Source organism: Acomys minous, assembly GCF_964271855.1.
Source record: "Acomys minous genome assembly, chromosome: 11".
Classification (NCBI taxonomy): Eukaryota; Metazoa; Chordata; class Mammalia; order Rodentia; family Muridae; genus Acomys; species Acomys minous.
Window position 1 is genome coordinate 26061211 of NC_140492.1, and position 18048 is coordinate 26079258.

The window sequence follows — 18048 nt, forward strand, 5'->3', positions numbered from 1 at the left end:
AGGATTTCACTCATAGCCCTGACAGAAACTTGGTTCTTGAAACTTGCTCAAATGATGGACATCAATTATCACATACATTAGAATAAACTCAGAGTTTTCTGCTCAGTCTCTATTACTTAATAGGTACTATTCTCATAGAGCAGCAGCTCACATTGCATGTTTATTTGAGTAGCACTAATCATGCCTCCCTTTGTGTGACTTCTATGTGTGGGTGCTAGGCAACTCAAACAAGGTTGCAGAGGCGAATCTGGTGCTACTAATGCTGTACACATGGTAAAAGGAAAGAACTTCTTCAATGAGTCATTATAACATGATTCCTATCCACTAATGCTCACAATAAATTTAATTAATTTTGGTTCTAGAATTCTAGTTCAAAATCACAGATAATTAGGACCTATACATAAGTGAAAATTTTAACCCTGACTTGAATTTAAATCTTTCCTCTAGCTGAAAACTAAACTCCCTGGCAGAAGTGAAATGATTAAATGTACTTTTTCTTCCCGTCTAACTATTGCAGCAGGTACCAAATATGCTCCAGAATTTTTTTTTATGAACAGCATTATCTATAAAAAGAAAAATAATAGGTAGAATGTCTACTGAAGCAAGTAGTCAGCCAAATGCCATTCATTCCCCTGCTTTTCAGAAGACGGTCTATGTCACGGTAGTCGGATACTTGAACATCTCGATGTGTTTCAAATGCGGCCCAGAATTGTTTGTGAAAAAAGCCATCCAGATATTAACGCTATATAATAACTGACCCAAAGTGAGTTCCAGAAACCTTACAGATAAATACTTTTTTCTCTGTAAAATACTAAAATGGACAGGCTATAATCAATGACCACGTCAAATGATAAAGGTTATCTTCTGTAGGAAAGTAATTACACTTGCATATTTATCTACAATTTGGAAGCCATCGGTTCATATTACTTTAAATTGAAATTGGAATAATATCTTGAATGCTTATGCTCTATCTTATTCCATTTCTCTTTTCTATGCTATCACTATTACAGGGCAATTGGAAAAGCCTAAAATAAAATGCATTTCTATTACATATTTAATCTCTTAACACAAAGAAGAGACACTTGTAATTAGCTTTTTTAATGAGAGAACAGTCTCATTAAAATTTTATCTGAATAAAAATCACAATTATTACTTACCAAGGTCTTTGATTCTTGGTAGTACATTGCTTGTAAAATGTTTATAAGAAGCTATTTTTCCTTCAGGAGAAGAAATTCCCACATGAGATTCATAAATTCTCAGACTTCGTGGTTTCTTAGGTCTGGAATGCTTGAACTACAGAATATGAAATTCCACATGGAATTAAACCAAGAATTCAATTGCGACACTAACTAATCAAGCATGGGAAGGGAAAGAGTGAGTGAGCTCGGAGAAACACCCATGACTAGTCTCCCACAGCAAATGCAATGGCTGCATGCACTGCTTCTTAATCATCTCCAGGATGGTATTAACAAACCCATTTTAACAAAATCATGTAATGGTTCATATAGCATCACTGGCTGCAGAGATATTTTTTCTTTTTTCTTTTTTAGCTTAAGCCTTAAAAATAAGCATAGAGTTTTGATAGGCACATAAAATGTAATTAGTTAATACAAGCCATTCATTAGCAAAATTGAGTCATACAAAAGCCGAGAAAATTAGTTCATATATATATACACAAATGTATGTGAGTTATGAAAAAAGGTCCCATAATACATTTATTAGATAGTCTACCATCACATTGCCCTTTACATAATTATAAAACTCCATTTATACATCCCTAGTGGTAAGAAATATTACATTATTTAAATCTTTGTAAGTTGGAAATTGTAACTCAAATATTTCTTCTTGATACATATATAGAAATTTACTGACTTTACCTAACTTCAAAACAGGAAATGAGAAAAAATTACTTCAATGTTTCATTGGCTAGATATGACAGACTTTGATATAATATTATAATATAGGAATACTAGCATGCAAAACAGTAAGCAAGGAGAGGAAGGAAAAAATTGAGCATTGTTATAAAGCTATGAAAGTAAAACCTAATTTCCTCAGAAATACTGAAATAAGCAAATATTTAAAATCTGCCATTCTCACTTTATATGGGTCTTCTGGATCCCAGTGTATCCAATCATAATTCACATTGTTGTTTTCACGAACCACATACTTTGCCCATGGTGAGATGCGGTACAGTATCTCACCACTCTTGCTAGTAATAACTACCTGAAAAGAAAAGGAGACAACAGCTCACAGTAGTTCATAAGCATGGTTCCGGACAGGGAAGCAAAAAGCACTAAGAATTTAGGTGCACTCCCAAGTGTGTGTCCACAAAAACATAGTTAAATACTTTGCTCATCTGGTATTACTATGTGATTTATAAAGTTATTTAGAAATTGCATATCATATGATCATCTTCTAATTTCCATTATTTCAAAGCAACTATTAGAGGAATTAATTAAACATATCATACATACTAAAAAGACAGAATTATTTTGATATTTCTATCAGTAAGTCAATCACCCACAGGAACGATTCTTCTTCTTCAGGGTTGGGAAAAAAAGAGTTATATACAGTCATCACTTCCTTTATTCCTTTGTAGGAATAAGTTATAACATTTTCATATGCTGAATGAGTACAATGGTTTAACATTTGGCATGTACATATATATAAACACAATTTAAAAGTCATTAAATGGAAATAAAATACTATAACCAGGGAGTGGTATTACTCTAATACAGTGGTTCTTAACCTCCTAATGCTGAGACCCTTTAATACATTTTCTGATGTTGTGGTGGCCGCCAATCATAAATTAATTTCTTTGCTATTTCATAATTGTAATTTTGCCATTGTTATGAACTATAATGAAGAATATCTGATATGCACGATTATCTGATATGCAACCCCTGTGGAAGGATCCTTTGATCCTGACCCACAGGTTGAGAGGCACTGTTCAAACACCTCTAGTTTTTGTGAACAGAACAAAGCATCATCTTGGATTATGGTTTTGCTGACTTTCCTATACACTCAGATATCATTAAAAGCCACTTAGTTAAAAGTGCCAGAAGGAACAGACACACTATCAGCATCCATGCTCCCACACTTTGTTCAGTTACAAAAAGAGTGTGATGCCCTTCTGCTGATGCGGACACCATTTCTTAAGGTCATGTTGAGAGTCATCTCAGTGAAAACCGCAAAGCGGACAGACTTACTGAGTGCTATAAAAAAAAATAAAAAATAAAAATAAAAAATTGGCTATTTCCAAACTCGCCCATCTACTACAATGATACAAAACCACTCAGTAAGTTCTGGTCAGTTAGGCCTACAATTTCACTTGTGTGTGGCTTAAAAATGAAGAACCATTGAAAACATGGTACTCAACTTCTTTAGGGCTCTGAGTAATCAGTCACTTGTCTTCAACCTGGGAATCCCGGACTGTCTGCCAGAATCTATGAAGTGGTAACAGGAAACATCACAAGTTGGTCTTGAAGATATAATCAAAGGCCACACCTACACAGATTGTTTGTTCACTCAATGAATGTATCACTTTCCCATATTTTATTCTTCTTTCATAGAAAGGTCAAGATGATATATAGAGCAAAGCTTTCCACCAAACTGAAAAGTTATGTGATTGTTGACTTTCTAATGACTTCCTTGTGTCTACCACTCTAGCAAAACTTGTCCAGTTAAACACTTCACTCTCAGTGTGTCTTCACAATGTCTTTACTCTCAGAGACCAATTAAGAGTCCAGGACAGCCAAGGCCACACAGAGAAACCCTGTCTCAAAAAACAAAAACCAAAACAAAACAAAAAAAAAAGTACTATGATAAACATATCCAAGTGAAAGCCTAAGAAAGGAAGAAAACATCTTTTTGTATGTCATTTTGTTTACAACTGTTTGGGAGGAAGTATTGAACTTCCTGAATATTTCCTATATTCCAATAACTTCTGATTCCATTTAGCAAGGTTCAGGTGATAGTATCCTTGCATTTTGTAATAAGTTGATCTTTCAGCATTTACTAATGAATGGGGACAAAATTTTCACTTGATAATTTCATACAGAAGAAGTTATTCACAGCTATTGAGTACAAAAGTCCCTGAAGAATGATTTATCAGAGTAACAGAGCTCCAAAAAACAATAATCTCAAGGCAATTAATTAGGTAATTTGGTCCAGGAAAACAATCTCAGGGTGTCTATAAAAATGATGTCTTTGTCTACTAATCATTTACTGATTATATTAATAAAACTTGAATAACATCTAAATGTTAGAAACAGGAAAAGTATGAATCAGTACAGTAATAGGTATTACATCATAATAACATTTATATGGCAAATAATTTGTGAAATTATAATTTTATAATATTGGTATAAGTGTTAATTATTTTAGAATAGCTTTTTATTTAATAAACCAAACCATGTTACTTATGTATAGCATAAGGGACTTTATCATAATAAAGGAGTCAATAAAAGAAACCTCTAGATGTAAGTATTGACTTAAATGAACTGCGTGAACTCAAATTTTATTTTGAGAATATTATCTGGAATTCAGCTATACAATACAAAAAATTGAGAAAATGGCCACTATCTAAAAAATTAATTAATTAATTAATTAATCAATCAGTGCTCCTTCATGTATGGAATATCTTTTGAAATCTTTCTCTCAAACGCATGAATTCCCATGCACTGGAAAATTATTGAAATAAGGATTCTCTTCAGGTGGCCAGCAGTTCTGCATAAAAACAGGGACATGATCAGCTAGTTATAACAAGCCACTTGTTAGCATATTCTGGAAGATGGTGCTGAAAGAGACTCCAGTTTCATGACTGAACATATAGCACAGAGGGAAAAATGCAGATATAAAATAATATTCAATTTGCCCATATTAAACCACCCAAATCTCATATTATTAGAAGAAAGTAATTTACCAAAGGGGGGGGGAAGTCTGTTGGGAGTAAAACAAAATGATATTATGAAAGAAACTATTTAAGGAGAAATGATATAATCAACGTCATTTCTAAGTTAGGACACAAAGCTATCTCTTCTTTGTTCCTTCCTGTATTCCAACTTTTCTGAGTAAGTGATATTATCATACATGTACACTTAAACATAATATAAATTTATATATATATAATATGTATTATGCCTATCATCAGATATGACAAGCTGCAGAGCACAGGCCTCTAATTTGTGAGCCCTTAACCATTTTGTAGCTGGATTATGCTGAATTGTAGAAATCTCAGGAGGAACACTGTAGCGACTTAGTTTTGGCCTATAAAGTACCCAGTAGCATAAAAATATTCGAATTCATATTGAGTACACCCAAGTCTGTGTACAATGTCTGTTACAGCATTTATCATGCATATGACTACATATCTGAATGGCCAATACTCAGGTCAGCCTTCTCAAGCTAACCTCTAAATGTCACAGGTCTGTCTGTCTCTGTCTCCATGTATCTCTCTGTCTCTTCCTGCCTCTCTGTCTCTCTGTGTCTCTGTCTCCGCCTCTCTCTCCTCCCTCCCTCTCTCTCTCTCTCTCTCTCTCTCTCTCTCTCTCTCTCTCTCTCTCTCTCTCTCTCTCTCACACACACACACACACACACATAAATTCACGTTAAAATATTTTTAAATTAATATTGTTTTGAGTTGGTGGCGGTGGCGGCGGCAGTGGTGGTGGTGGCGGGTTTGGTTTTGTTTTTTGTTTTTGTTTTGATTGTATACCGCCAACTCCAGCACAAGGAAAAATACTTACTGAAAAAAATACATTAATTTCTCTTTTATTTTGTTTTTTGAGACAAGGTCTATAACCTTGATTTTACAATTCTGCCTGTCTCCAGGCTGTTGAAATTCCAAGTTTGTAATACCACATCATCACATTCTGGATTTTCTAACTAAAAGGATGATAGCCGGGCATGGTGCCTTTAATCCCAGCACTCAGGAGGCAAAGGCCGGCAGATCACTGTGAGTTCTTAGGCCAGCCTGGTCTACAAAGTGAGTCTAGGACAGCCAAGGCTACACAGAGAACCCCTGTCTCAAAAAAAAAAAAAAAAAAAAAGATGAAAATTAGAAATATTTTCTAATATTTGAATGTGTTTGATTATGAACTTTAACTTTCCATTTCTGTTAGTGAGGAAGGTGTATAAAGATAGCCACAACATTTCCAAGGTTCTTGTGATGAATAAACAGTCTTCTCTTCTTTACTCCATATGGAATCACTAAATCATCATATCTGGACAGCTCTGTGTGTCCACTACAAGGAAGATCTAACTGAGGAGGGAAGACCCTACCCTAGAGCTAGTGGCATCTTCCAGTGGTCACCAAGAACTAAGGAGGCCTCAGAAAAGGCAGAGAGGCTGACTTGCCTGCCTTCACTTTTTGCTGATGAACATGCCTATGTGTTGTTGCTGTAGCTGCTACTACTAGCAGATTCTTCCACTTTCAGCAAAGGACTAGATAGCAGTGTCTTCACCAGGAATCTTTCACACCTTCAGCACTACACTGGGACTGCAGAGCAAGCCAGCTTCATGGACTGAGCAGCTACTGGACTCTCAAACTCGAAAGCATGCACATATCCATTATTGTATTATTCATCTCTTATTATGTAAGCCATCCAATAAAACCCTTTATATATTTATTATTCTAGTGTTTCTCTTCATCCAGAAATTCTTGACTAATGCAATAGTGAATAATCTAGGGCTCTGATGTATAAATGACGACTTCTTGAATAAATTTTTATAAAATTGCAAATTGTGTCTTGTGTTACACAACAGTAAGTGCTACGCAGAGGGAAGAAGGAGAGAAGATAGCATGGCTGGTATCTTAGCTACAAAACCAATAACTTTTTGATAGATATACTTATCTTATTATTTTATAATTATTCTATAGCTTTTATTATTTAAGCCTTATATAACATATACAAAAGAGTAGAAGAAAATGGAAATAAACTGCTTACTTTGAAACATACTATGGCAATTAGTTTTATTTATTCAGTGAAGAAAGAAAGAAAGAAAGAAAAAAAGAAAGAAAGAAAGAACAAAGCCTTGCCCAAGTTGAATCCATAAGAATTTGTGTACAAATAGTAAAAAGCCTTCTCTAAGCAAATTAAACTGATTAAAACAGAACTGTTTCAAAGATTAACCATACTGGCCACAAAACAAATCTGTAATGTGATACTAATCACTATCAAACCAAAAAATTATATACCAAACACCATATAGGACAAGAATGGACCATTTTTTTGAGGCAAAAATTCAATTATTTGCTATTGGCTTAAGACCAATTATATAATTACAGACATAAAGACTCATCTCTGTAGTATGGGAGACAGAAATGGCAGAATACTGACAAGAGGAAATGACTGGATAGCAGTAGTTTCTTCTAAAAGCAAGGCCTTATTTAGACTGATTTAAAGACAGGTGTTTCTTTACTATAAAGAGAATTGCTGTCCCCCAAGGCTTACACTCAGTTCCCCAACATTTTAACCTAGATAATAAGTATTAGGACTGCATTTTCCCTATCACTGCTTTTCTACTGAGACAAATATTTAAGAAATAAAGAAACAACTAAGCAGAACTGATAAAGTGCTTGCTTCATTTCAAGTATATTACCCGAACAAAAACCTTATAAAGGGAGGCTACTACAGAAAGAGAAAATCCAATGGATGATTTGTGACTTAAGAAGCAGGTGTTGAAAATGATACCCCTGAGCGAGTGAGGTTAACTTCACCTAAGCCAAAAGAAAAGGAACAATGCTGAGCTGTTGTAATCGGGGAAGGATTGATTAGGTTTCTTAGGCTAGAACACAAATGAATTACCTATGATATAAAAACAGAGGATTTAAATGTCTAAGATAGGGAAGGATCAATATTGTAATAAAAGAAAAAAGCCGTGAAAAGGGGTGGAGGGGAATCAGTAAGTTTTCATTATTGAAAAAGTGAGTTTCAAAGAGGTTCATCCATGTGCAGTGAAGGCTGGAATTCTATTAAGTAAACAACGTTGTAATCTGGTATGACGGCAATACAGAATCTAAGGCGTTCATTCTGAAGAAATGGGAGAGAGGATGCAGTATCATGGGTGAGCTGAAGTTTTTTGAAAATGTTTTATTAAGTATCATTATAAAAGTCTATTTGGTGATAAATTAAATCAACTGAAGAATGAATATGATTCTTAATTAATCACTCAAAGTGCTATTCCATTGAAATAAAATTCAAGTGCAGAGGAGGTGGGTGAGGAGAGAAATAATTCAACATAGAAAAAAAAGTACAGAGAAACCACAAAGGCCATCTAGAATTCTAAGATTTACAAGCTAAGAAAACATTTAAATAAATATTTAATGTACAAGGAGATAGATTCTTCAAGAGTTATTAATGATTATTAGATAATTAGCTAATGGTGGGAATGCTGAATTCTGAGCATTCATATAATCCCTTACAAATTAGAGTCTCAAAATATTGATTTTGCCACTATAACTATTTCTCTTATCTTCAATAGAAAAATCCATATTTTTGTCAGGTACAAATGGTATTTGGAGAGTGAGAACTGTATGTAGTATTATATAAACAAGGACAGAAATGATTATGGACATAAAATGAGAAAGGAAAGAAATATTTCACGTAGTGAGGACCATGACTATATGGTTTAAGATATAACTTTAGAACAACTGATGACCTCTTGTCAATTGACTTTTGTATACATTTTTTGTGGTTATAAAATATAGTCAAGAATGGAAGCGGCCTCCTAATAATGGACTCAGGCACAGGTGGCTGTAACAATGAGGACAAGAAGAAGCAGTAATCAATACCAGGATCATCACGATACAGTTAGTTATTTGAAACCGTTTTCTTCCAGGCACGTTCAAATTACTAATCATAAATTCCCCCAACTCACTAAAATAGGCAGCAAAGACACAAAACAGCAAAATTAATATTGTCTTTCAAAAAAATCTTTCTATAACTTTTTCTTTTCATATTTAGGATAAACTGATTCACATGGGAGAAATTTAATATTATCATTATATTTAAATGGGTTCAAATGAACAAGGGGAATTAGCAAAGAGAAGAGAGAAAGGGAGGGAGGGAAGGAGGGATGAAGAAATACCTTTAAATTTAAAGAGGTTAGACAATAATGTTGACATTTAAAATACACTTAGCTGTGATGTTCAATAAAGCTTCAACTTAAGTACATAAAATATATTAAATATATAAATGGTGAAAATGTGGAACAAAATGTATTTTTCATAAGCAAAGGTTGATATCCTATACATAAGCCTTTATTTATTATTAGTTGAGGGCATACTTGATGAAAATTCAAAGTATTTTATTAAGCATTAACAAAAATAATAACCAACTAAGTAGTCATAAAATATAACTTCTTCCCCCCTTTTTTCTGACATAATGTTAAAAGATCAACTACTGCATAAAACCAATGTGAAAAAAGTGATGATGGGACTGGAGAGATGGTTTGCTAGTTAAAATTTTAGTAGCTCTTCTGGAGGACCTGAGTTTGGTTCCTAGTACTAATGAAGTCATCCAGCTCCAGGGGATCCTAACCCTGTTCTTGCCTCCATGGGCACCAGCACTCATGTGAGCATACTCACACACAGAAATACACACACATACACCTCATTAAAAAATACATCACTTAAAAAGAAAGGAAAAAATAGATGCCTATGTAACTTAGAGCAAAAAAAAAAAAAAAACCCTAAAGCATTAGCTACTTTCATTTTTAACAACTGTATATTTCTAAGGCACAACAGAAGAAAGCATTCAGTGCCCCAGACTGAAAAATCACATTTAGTATATTGTTAACACAGTGATAGATGAAAGAATAAAATGTCCTGAAATAAATGTAAGATATTTGGAATATACAGATACAAAGACAAAAACGCTTAGTCATACACTGAAAGTATTTCTTTAAAAATGCAGTTAGGAAACAGATTTATATAGAACACCTAAATGTCTAGACATCAGTGAATTACTTACATAAGAACTGAAAAAAAAAAAAAGACAAAAGGAAAGAAAGAAAAAAATCCTTTTTTATTTTTATTTCTCTATACTATCTTATACATCCAATTGTAGCCATAAGTGGAGTCCCTGCCTACCAAGGATAATTTAGACACATGGACCGGTTTTGACTTTGAAGTTTGGGCCTCAGTGCAGTGAAACATTAGACATTTAGACATGTCCCCTAAAGCACTTTTCTTTCCTGAATATGCAGTCGGAAAACACATGAATAGCACTTTAAGTGCTCACGGTCTGTGCCCTATTTCTCATCCTCATCACTGACCTCCCTGCCGCCCTTCATCAGGGTTCTAGGATCTATAGACTTCAGCCATCTGAGGGAAGCCAAATATTAGTAAGAAAAAGGAAAACTGGTCTTAACATTCTACAAATGAAATGAACAGTTTTGGGGTTTTGAAAAGAATAAATTATAAAGGAAGAAAGAAAACTAACCCCAGAGCTTTAAAGAATATATTTCCTAATACCCTGAAAATAATATACTGTATTTTTCTCTGAATTTTTAATTGATTGTTTCTTTGTTTTTTAAGTTTGTTTCACGTATTTTAATAATAATTTACTGTTTTTCTATTTTGATAAGTATACAAAATCTACCAATGTAATTATCTAAAACAATAAAAATATTCCCCATATTATCTTCAAATTAATCTCATATAAGTGGTTAAAGCTCTCTGTACTGGTTCAGAAATATACATTTGGTGTTTGTAATATACATCATTTATTTAGCAGAGTGTTTCGCAGCATGTGCACATGAGCTCACAAGTGCCCATGGGACCTCTTGAAGTTTGAGCTTCTGGTGCTCCACCGATCTCTAATTTAGCTGGCTTCAGAGCACATCAGCATCTCTATGCCATACGGCACAGAAGTCAAAACATCTGCCACTTTCAAAATAAATTATGACCATTACTGACAGCGAATGATTTCCTTTTGGTGTTAGCATTCAATTAATTTAGAACTTTTATTTCAAGGTTTTAGCAAAGAATGCCTCTTTACCAAGCAATCTTCCACTGTCTCTGAAGAGGCAATATTGTAGCTGAGAGAATACAAAATTTGGAAGCCTATTTTTCCCATTTCCTAGAATGTAGGTCTAGTACCAGGACCTAGGGAAAACCCAGAAGAAGGACATGAACAAATTAAGTACATCATGCTGACCTCAATTAGTTTATCCAAGAAACCATGAATGGTTCTTAATCCGATACAAGGCTTCATCCTTAGGTGGGAAACACAAGAAAGTCACTAGTCTATGAAAATGGAGTAGCTCTCAAATCTATAGTTTCTATACACACTTTCCTACATGTGGCCACCCGCACATTCATAATCAGTTGTCTGTCTAAAAATAACGACAAAAATATGTTTGCTATGAGGGAATCTCTTTCCACCCATATGACTTCAAAGCTCAAGTTTAAAAATGCAAGAATATTCTATGAGCAGAATGTCAACGATTATTGTGTAAACAGTAAGACAGATGTTGAAAATCAACACAAACGCTTGGTCAGCAGAAAAGATGGAGACTGGAGACGATCTACCTCAGCAAAGGATAGGACTGTAGGAAAACAAACCCAGGTTCAGCATAGAAAGCTCACGATTAAACCAAGACTAAGGGTAGTGGCACAGTATGCAGGCTCGTGGGAAGAAATGCTAAAACCAAGATAGATTACAGAACCAAGGAATAGGTAGAGAATGGATTCATTTTCAGAATTAGGCAGGCAAGAACAGAAAATGTAGAAGGGCTAAAAAGCTGGAGCTAGGAGATGGCAGAGACCAAAAGTGCTTAGATGTAGGCAAGCCTATGTGGACCTGAAACAGCCAAAATCATTGGAAATGGAGAAGAACATCTTTAGAAAGTAGCCATACTGTAGATGGATTTCTTGGTTTAACTGTGAGTTTCTGTCTCAGAAACAAATAGGCAGTGTTCTGTTTGGTTAAGAAATGAGTTTAGAAGGATTATAGATATCCCTACAAGACAAATGACAGAGTTTGAAACTCAGCTTCTGATTGCTTTTAGTATCATTCAAATACTCATGCAAACTGTCCATGGTGAAATATCCTATTTCCAGTTATATAGTGTTGAGAGTTAATCGTGACTATGGTCGAACTTTTCCATGTTTGCTTGAGGGACGAGTGTGTGCATTCACAGAACAGACAACTATGAAAGGTGCTGTCTGTAATCACCAATGCAAAACATTGCAAATCATCATTTCATTATTGTTATCCCTTCAAGCCAGCCCACACGGCTGCTTATAAATGGGATGTCAGTCAGTGACACAGAATTAATTGGCCATCACAAACCCACCATATTTAGCATGATGATACAGTAAATCAAGTGTGATACAAATATGAAAATGTCAATGACATTGACAAAGTAAAAAAAAAAAGCATCAACTATATAATCTTCAATCTATATTTTGGCATAACATTCTAATGTATATATTAAAAAGGTATTTTAAAATTCAGAAGCAAATCACAACCATGTTTGAAAATAGGCATAAGCACTCCCATTGTTGTTATATTACACTGATTTTCTGTAGGCTGACATAGTGGTTTCAATCAAATAAGAATGATTACTTTTGAGTAAAGTAATTTATGAAGATTAAAGAAATAAATAAGAATTACCGAAGTGAAGATAGGCACAAATGCAATTATTAGTTACTGACTCATGTAAATAATATTTTATATTATGTTTATAGCAGTCTTCTTTGGGGGATTTTAATAGTTTCTAATTTTGATACATTGGTATAGAATTCAAATTTAAGATTCTTCAAACATTTTATATATATATGTATATATATATATATATTCTACTTTAATATGCAGAATTGTACCCATACAATTACAATACAAGGTTTACTTCCAATACTTTGAAAGTGCTATTGCAGGTTGCTTAGGGTAGTTAAGTAATACAAAGTAATTGTTAGTTGATCAAATCGTGGCAATGTCAATTACTAGTCTATTTTTATTACAAGAATATACATCTTAGGTTTAACAGATAGATACAATTCTATAGATAGATAAAGTATATAGTTAAAGTCTTCAAAAAACCTGAGAGACCTACAGAATATGGCATTTAAAGATGTTTTTATTATTTTAAAGAATATTTGACAATAAGACGGGTTAACCAGTCAATGGGAAAATGTCCTCATTTCTACCACAGACAGAATTCTGCCTAAAAATAGGCACGCTTGGGTGCAGGCAGAGTTGATGCTATTGATGAGTTGATGGCCAAACTCTGCCAAGGTAAGGTAAGCAAGTCCTCAATAGTTCCTGCCTCATAGATAAGTATGTCAGGTATATTGGGCCAGAAGACGATACTCAAACATTATAGTGAGTTTTGGGTGACTGTCTTGGCAGCCAATTGCCTCTGTCATTTTCTCATTTTGGAAGCTGCTCAGCTGCTCTTCCTGTCTACTCAGGTAATGAATTTTATTCCTTCTCAAGTCTCTGATGGGGTTGAAGACAAGATAGCTTAGTTTTACAATTAAGCTTAGTTGCTTAGGGGTTAAGATGTTTTTAGATCTAGATAAATGTTTTTAGTTGATCAAGATGAGATATGATAGATATTGATATATATTCAGAAATTTAGATGTACCAAGATAGGAAAGATGTTTTCTTCAAGGCTGCCAAATACAAACAGCCAAAATACTATGAATGTAACATTTACAAAATTCCTGATTGTTTCATGGTTCTTCTTGCTGTAGGTAGTTTATGTAAAAAAGAAAATTAAAAAATAATAAAAAATAAAAATAATTTTTTCCTTTTTTAAATCTGAGTTACTGTCCCTTCATTCTTTGTAGCTAAGTCTCATTCAGTAAGAAACTCAACTCGGTTGACCAATTTAGAAGGTAAAAACACAGTAGTTATAAGATCTAAATGCACAAGATATAAGGGGAAAGCAAGATAGAAAGTGAATGGGCTCTTGTAATCTACAGCAGTGCACATGCAACCTTCCTTTTTAAATAGCTTATGAAAGTCCAAGATTATTGTGAAATAACTATTTAATAAAATAGACATGTACAAAATGTAACAACATGAAAGTAAAATTTTGTAATTCCATACTTCACACCAATATACAATGCTTACCAGATTAATTGTAAGCCACTAATATTGTAAGCATCACTTTATTCATGGAAGCATAGGATCATTTGGTTGATAGTGCATTCAAGGAAGCAAAATAATTATTCATCTTTTCAGGGATACATGATACACAAAGTGGGATGAGGAGTAGTGTTTTATGATAATAAATAGCATATTAGTATAGAAAGGAAGAGGGTAAAGGAAAAACAGATTTATAAAACCTTGACAGTGGAGTAGGAAGAACACCCACAAATGTATCACACGAGGATGGGAGGTAGAAGCCAGGCATCTGAAGATCATTTCCATCTCCTTAGTTGTTACTAGGTTTGGTTGAGTTTTTAAAAATAGACATTTTATGTTTTTCTTAATGATCACAAAGTAATAACAACTACCTCTTTTAAAAGTAAAACTGACAAAAATAAAACTATTTAAAATCATGAAAAGTTTTCTGGGTTCAAACAACATCAAATGCATGGAGTTCTCCATGTCTGGAAAAGGGTACATGCTCATTTGTGAGCTCAGGCTTTATGTGTGCCTTAGAAACAGGATCTCTCAAAGCAGTGAGGCATCTCAGATGGGAGGGGGGGAGGATTTAACTTCTTTATGATCCAGGATAAAAGATAGTAAGCTCAAATGTAAGAACTATTTACTCTCGATCTAAATAACATGCTTTGGCTTCCCAAAAGAGGGAGCTGGAACTCCACTGCCACACAGTGACAGTATGACACTTAAATGATACATTCTGAATATACCCTCATGAGCTTATAAAAGTACCTTTAAGGAAAACTCAAATTCTGTGCTTACTTTTGCCTTTTAAGTATAATTGCATAAAAAGTATAGTTAAATCAATGTAAAATATCGTAATTCACAATAATAAAAGAAAGGCTGCTTCAACTTCCCTGTAGAGCATTCAATTATAAAATGAAATAGTATAACAGTATCAAGCCTTATAAGTGTTTCTATTTCAAACACTAGAATTTGCATTTTTAGATATTGGAGGGTTCTAAGACCTCCAATGTTAAAGATGCAAAAATGAATGGGTTCCAATTACCAATCGAAAATTAAGATTTCTTAATTTTTCAGAAGAAATTTAGACAAAACTAATCAATACATGGCACAATTATGAAAACACTGAAAATTAATGTGGTATGCAGGTTCTCTTTGCTGAAAATAAGCCCACAACACTTTATAAACTAACTCATATCTTTAAAATGCAGTTTTTTAAATCAGAATACAATAAACCCTTTAACCTAGTTAAAAGAAATCCAATGTATTGAAAGACTCAAAGTAAAGAAAATGTCTGTAACTAAGAGAATAAACCTTAGCTCTAAAATAAAAGATATTAACAGCCAATACCAGATTCAGCCAGAGTAAAACAACACCATCACTCTGGGAAACACATCCTAAAAAGAATGTTAGACCTTAGGTTAAATATTGACAGACAATACAGAGACACACAGACACACTTAAATATAAACTGCAAATACACAAAATCAGCTTAAAACAGAGCATCTATGCATGCAGAAAGCTATTGAACAACTATTTCATCTGCTTGCCATGTGAACACAGCTACAAATAGAGAGTTTGCTTTTCTTAATTGGAATATGGTAAACAATTACCAAGTTCCTACACTGTAAAATAGGACTTAGGGAGCTGGAAAGATGGTTCAATTGATAAAAGAACTTCTTGATCCCCAGCAACAGGATGGTTGCTCACAACTATCAGTAACTCCTGTTCCAGGGGATCCAGTGCCCTCTTCTGTCCTCCAAGGACAATAAGCACATGTGGTTCATAGACATGCATGCATGCAAAACACTCACAAGTGAAACAAAAGTAATAAATCTAATTTTAGAATTATTCATTAATTTATTTCTAAAATCTTATTTAAGATTCCTACAGTTTCTCAGCCTCTACATGAAGTCAGTACATGGCAAAAAAATAGAGTTTGAATATTTAAGCCATTTTTGTGCTTAGATAAAATTTGTCATACTTCTAATATCCAGATTTTTAGTTTACACTAGAGGTAAGTATATATGCCTCATAGGACTATGAGCAAGAGTTTAACAAAATCAAACAAGGTATTAAGCAAATTAAATGCTTAAAATAATCAATATATAGCAATATAGAATAGAAATTTTCTGTTTCTCTATTTACCCCAAACTGTTCTGGAACTCACTATGCAGATCAGGCTGGCCTTGAACTCACAGAGATTAACTTGCCTCAGTCTTTTGAATCCTGAGATTAAAGCCATGCACCACCACACCCAGAATAACAGTAGAATAATTTTAAAAACAAAAATAGATTTTGAGCATATGTATAATATCTTTTTTAAATATTAGAAAAATTTCAATAACAAAAATTAAGCTACTTACAATGGAAATGGATTTGTCAAGACAAAATAAACATTGGAATAAATTAGATATTAAGCATTGGAGATAAATCAGAATAACAACACATGAATCCTAGAAGAGAACTGGAAATATACAATACACCTAACAAATTAGCAATCTTAAAATAAGTTTAAAAAAAAAACAAAACAGAAATGCTACCGTGACTTCAGGATTACTAACAACCAAGAAACTGTCTGGAACTTGGTTCCCAAGCAACCACACAAGATAAAGTACACTATTTCATAAACCACCTCTCTGTAACTGTCCTTATGTCACAAAGAGACGCAACCTAAGAAAGAAAACATTATTCATTATTCAGTCTTATAGTTGATGGGGAAAGCCTGGGCAGCAGGAAGTAGCTGGCACATTAAATCAGGGAAGGGACAAACAACAGGAAGCTGCAGGATATAAAACCTCAAGGCCCCAGCCCAACAATCCACCTCCTCCAGCAGGCTCCACCTCCTAAGAGTTCCATAATCTGGAGAAACCACCAGATGAACTGGGGAGCACATGAGCTTATGGAGGGTGCTTCACATCCAAATATTAATAGAGCATTTTTAGCTATTAAAGGTCCCTTCACACTGTCACTAGGCATGATATTCAATGTATAAATACAGGACATATACATTGAGGTCCCAATGGTCACACAATAACTTAAATCATCTCACCCCTTTTTGTACATGCTCCAAACATAGTAAGGCATCAACATCAGGAGAGGCTGTCCCCAAACAGAGAGCTGGTCCCTGTTTTATGGGTGGTACAAAGTTATCTCTGGAAATGTGTGATTAGAACAGACAGCCATCTCCTATGGAGCACAGTGTTCAAAACATATATCTATCATCAAGATCTTCTGCAGTTGGAAGAAAAGAGCGCTGGAGTAAATCAAAGAAGAGGCAATAAAGGCTAGTGCTAAAGATAATAAGAACAATATTCTAGAAATCCTGGTGAGGTATAATCCATTAATTTACTGACTGATTAAAAGTAACAAAAAAAAAAAAAAGACCAAAGGTAAAAGAACTGTAAGTTTACAGTTTGGAGACACCAAGAGGAAAGTAGACACTTTGAGAGCAATAAGTAATTTAGAAGGTTATGTGGGTTTCCAAGTAAAGAGTAATAGTAAGTGTGTTTCTTCACACAGCATGTCAGGTCAAAGTCTGCTTCTGTTTGCATGAGCCACATTCCCAGGAAGTTTTGATTTGCCCATAGAATGAGTGCCTTATTTTTTAAAATAGGTTCAAATTTTTCTGTTAGGCATCATCATTTGTGTGTGTGTGTGTGTGTGTGTGTGTGTGTGTGTGTGTGTGTGTGTGTGTGTACATACATACATATCAGCATCTATAAATGGATATATTTTTGGCTTATATATCGGTTTACCTTTTCTCATCTTCCAAGTGCATATATGCATTATTGAAACCCATGGTTGATAAGCTAACTAATATTGATTTTATTCCACTAGAAAAAAAATTAGAACAGCAAAGTGAGTCCTACTTACAATTTTATTTTCAAATATAAATTACTTTCAACATTAGTCTAATTTAAGCTACTATACTCAAGTAAGCCTAATGAAAGCACAAAAA

General features: G+C 34.0%; 1 protein-coding gene across 1 annotated transcript in view; it reads right to left on the reverse strand.

The window, feature by feature from the left end:
• GBE1 (1,4-alpha-glucan branching enzyme 1) overlaps window positions 1-18048 on the reverse strand; it is a 234914-nt gene that overhangs the window by 125214 nt on the left and 91652 nt on the right. The window contains exons 4-5 of the mRNA XM_084802365.1: window positions 2098-2223; window positions 1158-1293 (exon numbers count right to left, since the gene is read on the reverse strand). Of these exons, the coding sequence (XP_084658491.1) occupies window positions 1158-1293; window positions 2098-2223 (262 nt within the window). The remainder of the gene's footprint in view (window positions 1-1157; window positions 1294-2097; window positions 2224-18048) is intronic.